General features: G+C 42.8%; 1 protein-coding gene across 3 annotated transcripts in view; it reads left to right on the top strand.

Moving 5' to 3' along the window:
* LOC133343420 (CUGBP Elav-like family member 1) overlaps positions 1 to 17,947 on the top strand; it is a 53,184-nt gene that overhangs the window by 17,773 nt on the left and 17,464 nt on the right. For 2 of the 3 annotated variants that reach the window (XM_061553025.1, XM_061553017.1), the window contains exons 2-8: positions 8,701 to 8,913; positions 10,505 to 10,587; positions 11,175 to 11,223; positions 12,892 to 13,023; positions 13,502 to 13,581; positions 14,149 to 14,313; positions 15,809 to 15,875. In XM_061553025.1, the coding sequence (XP_061409009.1) occupies positions 8,730 to 8,913; positions 10,505 to 10,587; positions 11,175 to 11,223; positions 12,892 to 13,023; positions 13,502 to 13,581; positions 14,149 to 14,313; positions 15,809 to 15,875 (760 nt within the window). In that variant the 5' untranslated portion in view covers positions 8,701 to 8,729. Of the gene's footprint in view, positions 1 to 8,700; positions 8,914 to 10,504; positions 10,588 to 11,174; positions 11,224 to 12,891; positions 13,024 to 13,501; positions 13,582 to 14,148; positions 14,314 to 15,808; positions 15,876 to 17,075; positions 17,181 to 17,947 lie in introns of all 3 variants that reach the window. The other variant, XM_061553006.1, reaches the window with a different exon arrangement.

Raw genomic sequence — 17,947 nt, 5'->3', positions numbered from 1 at the left:
TGTAGATGTTGCCACTGGGGAGACAAAGGTGGTTTGGTGTGGTGCTGACCACTTCACCCTTCTCGTGTGTCATGCCGGCCTTCCTCGGTGCTCGATCGCAGCATTTGCCCCTAAAGTCCGCTGAGGCTATATGGGGTTTTTTATTTTGAGAATGCGTTGACACATCCACTTGAATGGTTGGGGACTGAGACGTGACGGTTTGTTCTGGTCTGGCGAAAGAAACAAAGCCCCTCCCTCTCCCTCCTCCTCAAGGGAGCAAAGGGGGCGGTGCTAGAGCCCACAACTGTGTTATTGAAATGATGAATGTTGAACTTCTTTTGCACCGTATGTAGCCAAACATAATAGTTTTTTTTGGGTTGGATCGTGTGAATATAAAGTTGTCGTTAAACTCGCCACCACCCGACAGCCAATTAGCAAGGTTTGTCACGTGAACAAAACGTGCCAATTCGTTACTTGTACAGCACACAGGTGTGTTGGAGAGTAAACCCACAACATTTACAATTCGGGTGACGTTTTTCTGGTAATTACGACCAGCCTCATCTGGCGACAGCCAGTTGCGAATCGGTTTTTTGGTTTTCTGGTCGCCTGGCCCAAGGATGCTGTTCACGTGTGATTGTAGTTGGGAGCGTGTCCGTGACCGCCTATGACAACGGGGCTTAAAGCAAGCGCAATAGCCATGTTTTCACACACACACCAATGTGCCTAAAGAATACAGGTTTTATTCACCTTGTGTAACCTGCTAAAGACATGGATCAAAAACTTGTACATTGACAATGGAAATTAAATTTTCATATCCGTTGAGTGGAGCAATGGAATCGGCTCGTGTGCAGATGCTGGATGGATTGTTGCATTTGCAGGATCATGAGAAAGGGTGTGGCGGTTTGTGGAGGCTTTCATCCAGCAGTGGATTGATAATGAATTGATGATGAAAGTTGATGGGAAAGGTGCAGTATTTTGCTGCAGATTGTTGGGCTCAACCCTCTTGAGTCTTAAAGTAGGGCGTACAAATAACTGCATATGTATTTTATGCTTAAGGAATGAGTACTTTATTAAAGGTTTATGTGATAGGTTATTTGTTAAATTTATAAACAGAAACACATTCCTGCGGAGGGAGCGGGTAGTAACGTAGGGTTGCTCGGTCAATGGCCAGGGTCAACGGCGGCGTGGTGTATTCCGCAAATATGCCCGACTGTGAGGGCGGGCACAAGCCGGCGGGCACAAGCCGGCAGGCACAAGCTGGCGTGAGTAGGTTACACATTGAGTTTTATAAGGGCACCACGGGGTGACCAGCCGATCCCCACCCAGCCCCAGCCCTACCATCCCCACCCTCCCCACCCAGCCCCTCTCCATCCTCCCCTCCCCACCCAGCCCCACCCCTCCCACCCCCCACCCACGCCCCACCCTCCCCACCCATCCCCTCCCCACCCATTTTTGAATGCAGGACGGATGGACACAATAATCCCCTGTGGGCTGGTGTAACCAGGTTCCTACCAGTATTAACAACGTATGTGTAAAGTGTACGCATATGATACCAATGACCAGATTGCCGTGGGATGGATCTTATCCAGTAGTGTATCAACAAAGGGCTGTACATGAGTAAGTGTGAACATATGCCCCCGATATTGTTTCCAGACAAGTAGTCCCAAGCTTTTGAGTGTTATTCACAAAATTAAGAATTATTTTCCATTAACTCATTGTGTATGGTGCCATGCAAACATATCCATACGACATCCTGTGAACATACAGTGTAAATTATCGAGAGCAAAACAGATGTGGGTGGGGAACGAGTTATTACATACACATTATATCGTGCTGGAATGAAATGCAGGGATTCCTCTACTTTTGAAAACTCAACTTGCGAGCTTTCAGAGATATACGAACAAACTGGCCGTATGTCCAGTTGCCTGTTCAGACCGAGGTTCGTAAATTCAACCACCACGCAATAGATGGCGGTGGTGGCGACATCTACATCTGCAGAACATGAAGAACCAGTGACATCTACAGGAGATTATACAGCTTTTAAAAAAGCCATTTCCCCATGTTTAGTGTACGTGTTTTGAATCGACAGGAGTACAGTTGGAATAAATCAACTTACAACCTCTGGATTTAACTCGTTCGTAAGTAGAGGAGTTCCTGTACTGCATTCCTGGGAACCATGACAATGATCTCAGATTCATACATTCACTAGATATCCTACAGGCCCGGGGTAGAGTTCCCATTTTATATATAGCCGGCTAATAAGAGCAGATGGCACTTTCAAAACTGCCCCATGTATTTAAAGTTAATTGTAAACTTTTAGTATTCATGGCTTAATTTTCAGTATTTATACGACCATGCTGCTATGCTGCATACCTGGTTAATTGATAACAAGAAACATTTGTAATTATAATTCTTAATGGAAACTTAAATGTGCAATACTTTACGTATTGCAAATAGCTATGTTTGTGGCACTAACATCCTGATATCTAAATGTAATTTTTTTAGCTGCATATGGTAACATTTTATGAATTGACTATCAATACCGATTAGAAACTTTAATATCCAAAGTAATCTGGAATGAGTAATTCAGATATCTGAACAGTTCAGATGTGATGGGTTACCACGCCATTTCCAAGGTGATGTTGGTTTTGGTCAACTCCCGTTTGTGATTAATGCGTCCCCTGCTGGCCGCTGTCGGATAGGTTCTAACCGTGCAGATAAACGTGCTTTTAATTTTTAATGGGATTGTGATATGCTTTATATTACACTTTTAGTTTGAAGTTGGGACAACTTGTTTGGTTAGAAATGAATTTGCAATTTAAGGGTAGTTGTGTTTGTGGTTAGTGTACGGCAACAGGATTGATAAACAGCACTTTTCACGATAATGGTTGGCTAAGTGGGCATCTGTTTTTTGTTATTATGTGGGTGGGCATTTTGGCATTGGCAGCATCCTGATAAACATATGTTTTATACCAATGTGACTTTACCGAAAGAACCAAAGAGTGTGGATTCCTGCAGTCACGAAAGCTTCAAATTAAAACTAATTCAGTTCAGGTCAATCTAAAATGATGTGAGTACCAATGTGTTTTTAAACTGGAAAGTCGACCTCTGTAGCAAATACATGGTGCAAAACATAATTTCATTTTAGTGGAACCACAAACATGAGAAGGTTCCCATTTATAATTGTGTTGAATTTATGGATTTAGCAAAGGCAGTAGATGTACAAAGACATCCCTTCTTGAATGCAGAGAGACAGTGAGGCAACCTGCCCCAACATACTGTATATACAGTCTACATGGTCAGCAGATCTCACAACCTTGGCTTATGGTGAGCCCAGGAAACTACACGCATTATAGCCACGTGGAAGCTCCAGGTAGTCACTGGAGCTGTGCACTTTAACACATTCCTGCGGAGGGAGCTGGTAGGAACGTTGGGTTGCTCGGTCAATGGCCAGGGTCAACAGTGGCGTGGTGTATTCCGCAAATATGCCCGACTATGAGGGTGGGCACAAGCCGGCGTGAGTAGGTTAAACATTGAGTTTTATAAGGGCACCACGGGGTGACTAGCCCCACCCCTCCCACCCCTCACCCAGCCCTTCCCCTCCCCACCCAGCCCCTTCCCACCCAGCCCCTCCCCACCCTCCCCTCTCCATCCAGCCCTCCCTTCCCACCCACCCAGCCCTCCCTCCCCACCCAGCCCCTCCGTGCACGACGGACACAATAATCCCCTGTGGGCTGGTGTAACCAGGAGGTTCCTACCAGTAAAATCTGGATTGAAAGATAATTTCTTTAGATCCGTTTTTTGTGTGCTTAGTTCGTTGCCCTTCCTCCAAACCTCCGATTTGGATGGTTTGGCTATGCACTGTGCGAAGGAAGTTCAACATACATGCACACAATTACTATTACGTGTGTAGCACCACTTAAAACATTACTGAGCTGTGCAGATCTTACCTCATCCTGTCGCAAGTTTCATTCCTCCTATCCTCACCTTTGACACATGAGTTTTCAGCACCACTAGTGCAGAACAAATTCCAGTCATTACTCGTCAAGCCATATTTGAACCCAGGACCCCAGAGATGACTGCTTAGTAGTCTGATACCGAGTATTGGCATGCAGCGCACTCAGGCTGGCCATTTCTATGTTTACAGCATGTGATTGCAATATGTTTGAAGAACCATGTGTCGGATTTAATAGGCCTTTTGCATGTCTTTTGTCCAACTAACCCCACAGAAATTTGTGTAATTGGCTTTGTTTCTACTCTGCAGTCTAATTTTTTAAGAAGTTTTGGGTATAAATGTATACGTTTGTGCGACTGGTAAGTTTTATATCCCATTTGTTTTACAGCCCATGTATTCTCTGCCGTCCGTGCTTCCGTCTCAGATTGATGATGAATACGGCGCGTTACAAATCTTGGATTGGATTGTTTGAAAAAAGCAACATGAAGCATAATTACTCGCAAAAGCTGCAGTGCCCCCCCCCCCCCATCATTACATACTCCAAAGTCTTCGAGTACATTGTGATTCCTGGGTGTTGACTGAATGTTAGCCTTGTGACCTCCCAGTGAAAGGTGCTTTAGAAGTGTCAACTATTGTTATTTTTATTATATTTTACTCAAAGACATTTTAAAGTGGGCTCTCGTGCCAGTTCCATTCACTCAGGCGTAGATTGTGGAAGTGCATGAGTGCAAATATTTTACAACTTCTCTAGTAAGCTGAGGCTTATAAAAAGCAATACAAGATTACTTGTCAATCTGACTTTTTTTATTAATGTTTTTCAATTGCTCGTGATAGGTGATGAATTGATTGAGCGCAACTAACTCTTTACCTTTTGAATATTTTATTAGATGGGATGGTACTCTTGGCTTATCGTTCAGGAAGTGACATTTTGTCTCACCCTTTACTGCCCATGCTTTGGCTCAGAATGTGGATCCCAACTGTCTTAATTAATGGAGCACCTTTTCTGCTTATTCCTCTTTTTAAATCCTTTATATTAAGCTTGCTTGCTTAGGACCGTGCAAATCTTTTGGTCGTTTTTTAACCCACTTCCCGTGATCCAATCGAGCTGACATTTTCCACACAGACTCGTTTTAGGACAAAAATATTATATTTAATTACCAATTGCTTAATGGTGCAATGCAATCATCTGACCCATAGGTGGCAGCCATCTCAAGCCAGAGGACGAGAGGACTCTAGCCGCCACGCATATAAAGGATTTACCCGTAAATACTTTGTTTTTACGGGTAAATTTTTACCTTCTCAGTCGTCGCATGGCGGCTGACGGTTAGAACTGGACAAGCTTCCTCTGTCTCTGGTTAAGGCAATCACTTCCTTCTAGACCTATGTCTATTTTCATTAAGTGCCCCCCCCCCCTTTCTGTATATGACGTTAGTCCATCTCTTTTGCTCCCACATGTGTGTGCAAGGCCATGAATAGGAATTGGATGTCTTCCTAATCGAATGGGTTTTATTTAACGTCCTAGATAGTTACATTTCAGCTCGTCCCCCATGTCTTATTATTTTCATAATGAAATGATAGATGTGTAAGAAGTGTTATTTCTTGAATACGCTTTTTACAATTACTGTTTTTACTTTTTAAAAGTGATATTTAACCTGATATATCTGGATATGGTGTTTTTTTTCCCATCAAGGATAATGTATTTGGTGATCAATTATGGCTATATTATCATCGTTACCCATGTAAGTTATAGTTCATTGAAGGAAATTTGCCCCAAAATGACAATATGTTGATAAAACTTCTCTAGCTAATTGGTTATCACTTTCATTTGTAGCAATGTTGAGAGAGCAGCCTTATTTAATGTAAATTTGTATCCAAATTTGATGGTATTTTTGTAATTTTTCAGTTTTCTGCTTTACTTAGGCTTAAAAAAAAATCACACGTTAATCCACTGAAACAGAAACATTTATAGGCTGTAAATTTTAGGCACATAATTGTATTGGTTAATGTGCAAAATTGGCCGTTTGAGCCTGCTTTATTTTTGATTATTACAATCGTACAATTGTCCCTACATTGTTATTGTTTAATTGTAGCTTGAGTACCACAAAGAAAATGTCAAAAAAGTTAATGGACCTTATTAAGGATTTTCGGACATGCGAGTGTTAATGGTGGGGTAGGAGTCGGTTTGGTAATGTGGTGGTTAAGCCCACATTCGTGGCAGGTGGTGGAAGTGTGCTCCAGGAAAATCTTCAGCAGGGTTAGCTGTCACGGTAAAACCTCTTGGGACTGGATGAATGTGTGCTTGGAAAGGCCAATTAATGTGATATATTCTATTGTACTCTCTTACAAAATCACCTCTACCGACTTATCCCCCATTATCTCAAATCAAGAATATTTTAATGAAGCACAAACAAAAATACATTACAAAAAAATTGAGGCCTTTGTACATAAAAGTTTGACTTATAGGGGATGCTTTGAATATTTCCACACGGTAAGTTTTTTATTTACATGTATATTTGGGCAAACACTTGAGCACATGACATAATGAATGCGTTACAGGGGGTTAGGGTCCAGCATTAGCCATGTGGGAGGTGCAAGGAAGCTGGTGTGTAGGGGTGCATGGCATGATTGCACGGTAACAGCTTGGGCATTTAAGGGATGATGTTGTGCATTAGCTGCATGGCGGGGAGACTGGAAGGATGGTTAGGATTTGGAGGAGCGGTGACTCATGCTGGCTAGTGTGTCTCCTTGTTTTTAGGTTTGTGTGGCTATTGTGTGTGTGAGCCTGTGCAAATTATCGCTCTGGATTGGTTTGGATCACACTTGTCAGGAGCCGATAAAATATTCGGTTTAGGGAGAGAATAACAATTCTGCTCTAGTGCAGCACTGATTTATGACCAATAAAACTTTTAAAATGTCTTGCGATTGTAGTACTATTCAGTGTAAGACATTACAATATACGGTGTATAATGTATTAAAACTGTAGTTTGGCGATTGACTAGATATGGTGTTGACGATTGTGTTGCCATATATGTTAATGCTGTAAAAATGTGCTTAAAAAAACCAAGCGTAGATTATAAAGTAATAGAATGTGTACTTTTGCATGGAAATGTATGTGCATGTCGACTTTTTTTATCTTTTCAATATTTTTCTAAACCTTGTTTCTCTCTTACGTCGAACGGAAGTCCATAAATTGAGCAAGTCCTTGTCGCCCTGGTGAGGTTAATGAACTCACTGCCCCTGGAGTGATGAGATGCTGTTTATGCTGGCTTGATGCTTCCCACCAATGTGCAATGAGCAAATGCCAAGGGGGGGGGGGGTGACCTTTTCTTCCTGACCTTTCCCTGCCTCTGTAACTGCTGCCTTATCACGCCTTTGAGTTATATAGCAGTCGTCCATTTTTTTCTGCAACAGGTGTCGTAGTAACCATAGTTATCCAAAGTATCAACGTTGCTTTCTTTTGGGGTGTATTAAATACACTCGACAATGCATGCGTGCAAAATCTTTAGCTCCCCACCCCACCCCTAAATCGGCCACAATTCCAGAATATAATTATGAAATTGGTCATCTCCACAAACTGTAGGCTCTCCAAGACAATTTAACACGTAGGCTTTCGCGACCAATATCCATAGGTTTTTTTGGGTTCGATCGCATAAATATTAATGTGTCGTTAAAACTGCCACCGCCCGACAGCCAATTAGTGAGGTTTGTCACGTAAACAAAACATGCCAATTAGTTACTAGTTCAGCATATTGGTGTGCTGGAGAGTAAACCCACATTTTCAATTCTAGTATGACGTTTAGCCGGTAATGACAACTCACCTCATCAGGCGAACATAAACCGAGAGCGCTAAGATGTTTTGTTACCATGGTGCCCCGCTTGTCCTTAGTAGTAAAGGCCTTTTACCGCCAACCATTTAATCACAATGCTTTTATTGATGAGTGTGGCTTGCCCACACGAGCATTAAGACCTTTAGCTCTACAAAGTGTTGCATTTGAAGCACTTTAATTTAATGAACTGATAATAGGTCACGTGTAAATAATTGATCAATACTTCTCAACCCCATTTAGCTTGGCAATAATTGTATCCCGTCTCTGGTATACTGCTGTGAAGGATTAGCACTGAGGAAAGGTAAAAATGTAGTTTTATGCATTGGTCGTCCTTGTGTATTGTAAATTTGCTCACAGCTATGCAGAGAGCATGATGGAGGAACAATTACATTTGTGGTTTATTTTAGTTATTAATTTCCGAGATGTTCTGCCTTTGTGTCTTCATAGAGCGTCGCAGTAATCATGTTTTCTCCACTGCTGAATGAAAGTCTTCCCATGTCCTTTTGCGAATATTAATTAATTTTAATTGCATTTTCCGAGGCAATTTGTGCCGATTTCTTTAACATTTGGAGACTTATGTTATTCCAACTATTGTGTGCACGTGTGTGTGTGTGTGTGTGCCCGCAGCATAATCAGTAGTGTAGCACGCTGCTCTACTAACCCACCAGGCGACCTGAGTTCGATTCCTGCTCACGGTCAACACCAGTGACGATTATCTAAACCGGTCATGGGCCTCCCCTAGGTCGACTCGGCCTCAATTAGTACCTGGTATGGTGTGTAAACATAACCACTGAGGAGAAAAAGGTGGCTGGGCGTGGTGCTGGCCACCCCCCACCCCCTCGTGTTCCATGCCGGCCTTCATAGGTGCTTACTAACAGCACTTGCCCCAACGGTCTGTTAATGCTATACGGCGGATCTTTGTCTTTGTTTTGCCCGCAGCATAATCAAGGTTTTGGAGGAAGAGCGTTATGATGAATGGGGGATCCCTGGAAACACGGGGCCATCTGGACCCAGACGCCATTAAGATGTTCGTCGGGCAGATCCCTCGCTCGTGGGGCGAATCTGAGCTCCGTGAACTGTTCGAGCAGTTTGGAGCCGTGCACGAGGTGAACGTGCTACGCGACCGGACACAGACTCCGGCTGTCAGCAGAGGTTCGTTTTGTTGCTGCTGTTGTGCGCCTGCGAGCTCTTCGTGGAAATGCTTCGTACGATTATGATAATAACAACGCGGTGGACACTTCCTGAAAAGTGCCGTGTTCAGCGAAAAATGCATTGAGCGCAAAAAAAAATTCCCCCACGTATATAATGAACGCGCGGTAAGGTGGCGCGACAAATAACTGAGGGTACGCTGCCGCCGCATTTCCGTATCATTCCGCTCAACCGCGCAGTTCGAAAAAGTAGTTTCGTTGTCGACCGCATGGAAAACTGCCCTATAACGAGGTGTGTGTTCCTCGTTTTAACTGGTGCCTTGTCCAAACAGTGTTGCCGAATGGAAGAACCGCGATCATAGCGAAAACCCGTTGTGGGTGTGAACACGCGTTAAGCAAGGACCTTTGCTGTATAAATTTCGATTTAAAGCTTTCGTGACTGCAGGGATTAATCTTCTTGGTTCTTTCGGTAAAGTCACGTAGAAGGAAAATAATAAAATAAAAAATAATAATAAATAATATAATATTATTATATAAAATAATATATTTTATTATGTTTTATTTTTATTATTTTATTATTTTCCTTCTACGTGACTTTACCGAAAGAACCAAGAAGACCTTTGCAGTACTTGCATTTATACTTTGCTTATGATGTAACGAAACTACTCTGCATATTCTTTTAGTCTGGGGGGGGGGGTGGGTGGTGGACATGGTGGGGACCCCCTATTGACAGCCCCATTGGTACCTGGTGGACACAGCATTGGTCTGCCAGTAGGGGGTCGATGTTGCTTTCTTGGTTTTCCATTTCAGCAATTTGTATTTGGTTTTTCCAAATTTGACTAATTTGGACCGTCCCTGGCTATATTTGGTGTCTGCTGTGAAGCAAGCGGAACGTCGTTTTACATTTAATACACCCACAATATTAACCGGGTCGGCTTGAAATGTGGACATGAATTCTTCTGTAGAATTGATCAATTTAGGTGATTGGTGCCCATCCTATAATTGGTCTCTAATTTTAGAGAAATAAAAACAATATCTTACTTATCTGTTTTCCATAAGTTTCGCCAGTTGCCTTACCAATTCAGTGCTCTTAATGTATTGCCCCAAATGCATGATCAACTGTTGGTAAATGTTGTGGCTTTGCTCTCCAGCACACCGGTGTGCTGTACTGGTAACGAATTGGCATGTTCTGGTTACATGACCAACCTTACTAATTGGCTGTTGGGTGGTGGTGGGTTTAACGACACATTTATATATTTACGCGATATAACCTAAAGCCTGTTAAGGATATAAACGGTTTCACCAAATATAAGTATAAATTTGAGCACACCCTTTCCTCGGCCTATGTTTTCAGTACTCTGTGGAGAGAGGATAGTGTGTAAATATGTTTTACTTGGTTCATGCAAGTGATAGAAAACACATGTTTAAAATAATTCCTGAAAAATATCTGGACAAAAAACACGTGGAAGAGAATATAAATATTTAAATATTACATCTATTAGAAACACACTTTTCATGTCTACATGAGCGAGCTAGTTGTATGCTCTTCATGTCCGCTGTTGGTATAAGGCGTTATGCATGTTACCAATGCACAGGTTGCTGCTTCGTCACATATTGCACCCGCAAAGCTGCACTTGAAGCCCAGAGCTCCCTGCACAACATCAAGACTCTGCCTGGGGTCAGTAATCCTGGTCCTCAACCCTGGTCATGACCTTTTATTTTGCCCTGCCTTGCCATGTTTTTTTTCTGATTCATAAAACCAAGTCATCATTTTAAAGGGAAATTATGTTACAGATTTCCAATCTCAAACATTGCTTTATACGTTACACTTCGATTTTTTGTTTAACACTTTCCAATTAAGGTTGAAAGTGTTAATCCATCAGCTCTTCTTGCCTGAGGTGGCTGGTCAAAATAACTATCGTAAGTTCTCATAAATATGTGGTTAGTATAAACTATTAAGGACTTGTCCTTTATCAAAGGGTTGGCGTAGATATGGAGTGAAAAAAAGTAATCCTTAATTACATGGACCTCTTCGATCATGAGTGACATCATACTCCGTGATTGATGAAGGCACATGCTGATGATGATGAGTTTCTTCGGCCTTCCCTGGTCCTGTCTCAGTCCCCTTACCCGGGGAGGCTTGGTAACTTGGTCACGGAAACAATGTAAGGGAGGCACTAGACCTGGATTGCATTTGATTAAAATTAACCAGTTATTTACTTGCATGTGTGATGCCATCTAATTTTTAAATTGTGTGTTTTTCAGATGTATCATCCTATACAGATGAAGCCAGCCGACAGCGAAAAGTCCAGTGGTAAGACCCTACGGAGAAGGCAATTTTTTACATAGTCAGTTTAAACAATAATGCGTTTGATAAGCGTATATATTTTACCTGAGAAGGTGTGAGCAATTTTGTGAATTAGTTGGAAATCGTTTGAACGCTAACACATGTTTACCTCCTGCTTGGGCCATTGCAGTGATCGTTGTAATGATTCTGAGTACAGCATTGGCCTACAGCTGCTCGTTGTGGAAAACATTTCATGCTATTATCATCAAGTATGTTTTAAATTGCGTTTAGAAGCACAATTGCGTGATGTCGGTTATGAGAACTGCAGTAAATTTACTTGAATGTATATATAAGTGATGACGCCAACCCATTTGGGCACCATACTAGCTGAAATTGAGCACATTACATGATTTTCCTCAAATAATGCTGAGAACACGGGTGAATCAGAATCTTTATTTCTTTTTTTTAGAACAGTTTTTTTGTGTTTAGTTTGTCCATCCGCTGCACCTCGAATAAGCGCGGTTGGCGACGTACGGTTTGAAAGAAGGGTCTACATATGTAGTGATCCAATCGCAACCGAAAATGCTCACCCAACGTTATGGACACAGCGTGCATGACATGGACAGTCGGAAAGTAAAACAAGTCCTCTGGTGTTTACATCATTGGAACCTCTTTTGCCAGTAACAAAATATGATAATGTTTTTTTTACTCTTATCTGGTAACAAAACTGACACCAAAAAAAAAGGTGTCAGTTTTGTTGCAAGATAAAAGGGTAAAAAAACAATTATCAAGTCCTCTGGTGTTTAACGGGCCTGAAAGGGGATTGGTAAGAGGCAGGGAATTGAAGGGATTGGAGGAGAAATACGAATGGAAAGAGCGGAAAACTTGAGTGGTTAACAGGTTGAACGGTTGTAATCCTTTAGAAGAAATGGAAGGTTGAAGGGAAAGCAGGTCAAGAAACCTTTGGGAACGGGGCATGACGAGTATATAAAGGGAAAGCGAGAGAGTTCGGGACGCTTGGAGTGAACGGAATCCTTGAACACTGTCTCTTGCTGGAAGTAATAAAGACTCCTATTGTAGTGACATTGAAGGGCTCGCTTCGGTGAGTAGCACCGGTTGCTGGCAGTGAAGGGCATCTGAGGATACAGCGGCCGGTCTGCCAGTAGGGCACGTGATGGGCACGGGTGTAGGGTGTAAAGGTGACGGAGGGGACACGTGGGGCAGAGCCCAGAACCTTCTAGTCGGTTTCAGAAGGGGGCCTTTCCGAGGGCGGAGCCAGACCACACTGGGGAGGATAAAAGGGAGGCCCTGACGCTGGGTCAGGGCTGCTGCGGTTTGGGAATGGAGATGGAGCCCGTCGTCCACGAAGTCTTCGTCCTCCTCGTCGGTGTTGGGTCGGGCAACGTGTCGGCTGTCCTGACCCGCATATAGTTATCCCCTATACTGTGGAAAGTGTAGAATAAATGTGTATGGCCTCCTATTAGTGTCTCCGAAGTGACTCGCTGCAATGACTCGCTACACTAATTAATCACTACTGTGTCGGATGTCACTACACATATATACATTAATATTGGAGTAATCCCATGAGCTATAACGCTCTTTTTCACAGATGGTTCAGGAGGGGTGGGGGTAAGAAGGTTATCGAGTTGTGTGGGTAGAAGCCCGTCTCATGCTTATTTTCTGGTCTGTTTGCAGTGGAGGAAAGAAAGCTGTTCATCGGAATGCTGTCCAAGCAGCTGAGTGAAGCCGACGTGCGCGTGATATTTTCCCCTTTTGGACAAATCGAGGAGTGCCGTGTTCTGCGGGGAACGGATGGACAGAGCAAGGGTAACCTCTACAGTTTTACACGGACACAAAGGCGCGTTTTGGAGAAGTTGCTAGATGACGTCCCTTCATGGGTCACTCCTTGTCAGTAATCCATTTAACATTGAGTTGAATTGATTGTCATAATTGGCCGTGTAATTGCTGCGCAAAATTAGGCATGTAACAATTGTCCTCCCTCGCCCCCCCCCCCCACGCCCCCCCAAACCAGATTTGATGAATTGTCAGTGTTAGGGATTGCAGTTGAATTTCAGAATTAATTATTATTTTTTAAACCGTTTTTAAATGTCATTAACCTTGCATGTGTTATCTAATACATGTTACACTTTGTGCAAATGTCTAACCATTGGCGTTAAGTCGAATCATTGCATCCATAGGAAGACTAAAGTTGTCGCTATTGTCGACGATGTGATTGTTTTAAGATTTTTTTAATGACAACTTTTTTGAGTTTTTCAACAAAAAAATACTTGATTTGTCTTTTCAGGGTGTGGCTTCATTACATTTGCAACACGAATGATGGCTCAAAACGCAATCAAGAGCATGCATCATTCCCAAACTATGGAGGTAAAACAAGGGTGTTTGAACTTGATTTGAAGCTTTCGTGACTGCAGACACATGCTCTGTGTCTATGTTGTGTGTCTCTCTGTGTCTCTATCTGCTTGTGTGTCTGTCTGTCTGTCTCTGTGTCTGTGTTTTGTCTCTCTCTCAAATTTAGTTCTACCTGATGACGACTGCTTGTGTTGCAATCGAAATGCGTATTCTATTATTTAATTTATTTTCTTTCTACATTACTTTACCGAAAGAACCAAAGAGTAAGAGTGTTTTAATTATCGGAGTGGCAATGCAGTTTTATTGACGATGCGGTGACTGGAGTTTTAAAGGCTTTGTTTGCATCTAGGACTGAACATTTAAAATTTTTACTTTTTTCCCCAAAAAGTCAATTTCTTCACCACTGCAGCAATTAAATATTCAAATGTTTGCTAAAGTAATTAGGCTCGTAGAACTTTCATTCTCTTAAGCAGAGTTGAAAGTATTTCCACTATTGAAATGTGGGCAGTGTTTACTTGGTTGTGTGTTATGTTCTTCACGCCCGGTGTAGGCCGCCGTAATTAATGCACGTAGCGTTCACAGGGTTGCTCGTCGGCCGTGGTGGTGAAGTTTGCCGACACTCAAAAGGACAAGGAGCAGCGCAAGCTTCAGACCCAGCTGCAGCAGCTGCAGCAGCTGAACGCTGCCGCCACCAGCTGGGGCAGTCTCGGAGGAGGACTTGCCACTTTGAACCCTCAGTACCTTGCTGTAAGATTCTTTCAGCTTCGTTCTTGTCATCAGAAAAATGCTATCCTTCGTCTGTATAAAAGATGCTCATCGTCTAGGAAGGCCTCACTGAGTTATCAAGTTTGTGGGTTTTTTTAAATCCTTTATATTAAGTTCACTTGCTTGCTTGCTTAGGACCGTGCAAATCTTTCGGTCGTTTTTTAACCCACTTCCCGTGATCCAATCGAGCTGACATTTTCCACACAGACTCGTTGTGCGTGACAATTAATGTTAGTGAATTTTTTAGGACAAAAATATTATATTTAATTACCAATTGCTTAATGCTGCCATGCAATCATCTGACCCATAAGTGGCAGCCATCTCAAGCCAGAGGACGAGAGGACTCTAGCCGCCACGCATATAAAGGATTTATAGTGAAAAACTTTGTTTTTACGGGTTATACTTGTTCTCACTAATCCTGCATCGGGATTTTTGGTCAATTCCATAAATGCACCATGGTGGCGATGTTTAACTACCTCGCCTGGTACACAGGAGGTCGTGGCTTCTATCCCAACTCTGACGCCTGTATATTTGGAGTTTGCGTGTGTCACCCTGTGGTCGTGTGCGTTTTTTCTGGGTCCTCCGGTTTTTCCCTCCACATTTAAAAGCGATATATGTTTAGAGTACTTGGCTGCTATACTTTTTCACGTGATAAATCGCTTTGTTCGGCTATCATTTGTGGTCAGGTTGCTTCTGAAAATGAGCTATATAGCTCAGTGCTGAAATATTTTTTTATATTTTCATCGTTTTTAAGAGCGTTTTGCATATGGGAGGAAATTAAACGATGGGTGAAAGACATCACAGACGCAACAAACGACAACTCGTGCATGCACACCGGGGCATGACAGCCACCAAAACCTGGGCATTGGCAGTGTCCTAGGAAAAGTCTGGCAACAGAATAGAAATGCCAACCCAGTCCTCAATCCCGACAGCTGACCTAATCACGACCACCCACCCTCACCAAGTTCTTCATCAACCCCGTTTCACCACCAGCATCATTAGCAGCTGCTCATCATAAACGGAGAGAGTTAACGAACCCTTTCGGTTGTCGAGAGTCGTTGCCACAGTTCCATCGGGTCATTCATTGTAGCACAAGAGCCACATTTTTTTAGTTGTAAAAAAAAGTACCGCTTTTATTCTTTTTAAAAAACCATTTTGCTTTCCATAAATAAGCATTTGTCACTACAGAGTAATTACATTTTCACGCAAAATCTCGTTGGTGGTCGTCGTCACGGTCCATCTCATCGGAGGATGACTGCTCCATTTTTGTCGGCCCAGTGTGTTCTGGGTCCTTCTTTTGATGGCTGAGTCAACCGCACTTTGGCGCCAAAGGCGCAGTGTCTAACTTTACATTGTGGATCCTCCCCGAGGGCACTGGTTTGGGAGTGGCGGTGTGCTATTAACACTGCTGCTCATGGGGCCCACCGTAATTTTACCAACCGACTCCTCCCCCCCCCCCCCCCCTTGTCATCCACAGCTACTGCAGCAGGCTTCCTCTGCGGGTGGAATGAGCAGTGCCTACGGCGGCATGCCTCAGGTCTCAGGTCAGCCTCGGTGCAAAAATACACGTGTGCTGAGTGTTGGATGGCTTGCGCGTGTGCAGTCTGTTGTTTATAATCATTGGTGAGCTTTCTGAAACGTTCTCATGACAGCAGATTTGGGGCCCCATCAACCCCCTTTTTTCCACAAGTCAAGTATTTTGACTGCAGCAAGGAGATTATATCCATCATTAGTTTATAATTATGTGCTTTCTACCAGCTCCGCGTGGGCCTAAATAAACACGTTATAAAGAGGTGAGGTCGGGAGGCAATCTGGTGGACAGTCGCATATCCAGGTAAATTTTCAGTCCAACACTTGGCATTCAATACTTGTGTCTGCAAATAAACATTCGCTTTGGCATTCTTACAAAACTTGGAAGGTAGGAATGTACGTTCGTGCGCACATAGCCACGTCACTGTGTTCGTCTCGGGGTTTGGAAGTGGCAAAGCTTGCTCTTCCTACCAAAGGGGTGGATGACAGCATTGATGGTAGTGGATCTTCTGTCATCCATGCCTTTGCTTTCGATCCACATTCCAATCTCCCCCCCCCCCCCCCTTGCCTGAGTAATTGTCCCACCCCCACCCTTCCCCAGCCCTTAATTGTTCATAACGCTAATCTGCATTCATATAGATGTACAGATGTATATAATGCGCTGTCAAAACTGTACGTTGAGCTCTACGTGTTGGTGGGGAATTTCTCTTGTGGTTATGATCTTCATGTTGTGGTAAAAATGTTTAAGGTGATGGAACCTCAGTTATTAAGAGTAATAATTTTCTCCGTGTTGGATACATTTGTCGTTTTGTTAGTGTGCATATTGTGTGGTTTCTTGAGCAGGCGACCGTACACATGTATGCCATGACTTCGTTAAAATTGGTGTTGTGGATTTTGTAACTTCTGCGCTTAATCTTTATTTGTATTTATTATTTCATCTACAAATCGATTAATTTATCCCATGATTTTTTTTTATTTGGGCCACTGGAGTAAACCTTTCCATTTGTTTTTTGCATCTCTTACACTGGGCTTTTAATTGGTTTTATTTGATTTAACTCCCAACTGAGCGAATGTTGGAAGTGTAAATTACATTTTCTTTTGTTTACATTTTCCTACACTCATGCTCCGCATTGCTTTAGTGGGGGGGGTGGGGGGTGCATGATTTGGCTGTGTAGGTTTCGCTGCATGTGGTTACGTTGCATATGCATTTGCAGGCCTGAACTCTGTGCAATTAGCCACGTTGGCGGCCATGGTAGGCATGGGCCACTCATCGCAAAGCACCCTCGGGTCACAAAGCAGCTTGTCAGCCTACAGCCCAAGTGAGAGACTTTGCTCATGAATACACCATTATCTTGGATCCAGTTTTGTGACACCATTAACAAAAATAATTGCTGTTAAAACCACTCCCACTTTGATGTAAAAGTGGGAACACTTCTGCTTGGTCACAATGCTAGCCACTGGGAAATGTTACATGTAACCAATGTTTATCTTTACCGCAGCGGTCTTGTAATTTCTGCGGGGAGTTACTAAAAGCACTCGTTCTGATGTATAGTGCACAATTAATGACACTGACATAATAATTCATTAAAGTAAACCACTGTGGGGCCTATGTTCCAAGGTTGAATAAAACATTGATCTCTCACCAAATTTGAGCTTAGCTTCTGCTTGCTGCCTCTGTTTACACACAGCCTGTGAACTTGGTAAGGGGGGGGGAACACTTTGGCCTGCATACTGACCAAAACGACTTTTGAGCCAATTGCAAAATGCAAACGCCTGTCGAAATTGCGGCACATAAAACTCTGGAACTTTGTTGCCCTTCGAGGTCAGGACTTCTGAGACACAAATCTTCAAATCCAGACTAAAAATGTATCTGTTTAAAATGGTATGCTCTGGTTACTTACAACATCTTTTTCACTTCTTTTTCACTTGGTTGTTAACTATTTTCCTTCCGCCTTCCCATGCATAGCGTCCTGAGAACGATTGTTTAAGGGCGCTTTATAAATTTAAATTATTATTAAGACTTTTAATGCGAAATGTATACTTGCAGGCACTGCCTTGTGATGTTACGATACATTGTAAACCACTA

This window comes from Lethenteron reissneri, chromosome 2 (genome assembly GCF_015708825.2).
Source record: "Lethenteron reissneri isolate LAM-NWPU_2019-01 chromosome 2, ASM1570882v1, whole genome shotgun sequence".
Taxonomy (NCBI): Eukaryota; Metazoa; Chordata; class Hyperoartia; order Petromyzontiformes; family Petromyzontidae; genus Lethenteron; species Lethenteron reissneri.
Note: the sequence above shows the minus strand (reverse complement) of the source record. Positions and strands in the feature narration are given on the sequence as shown.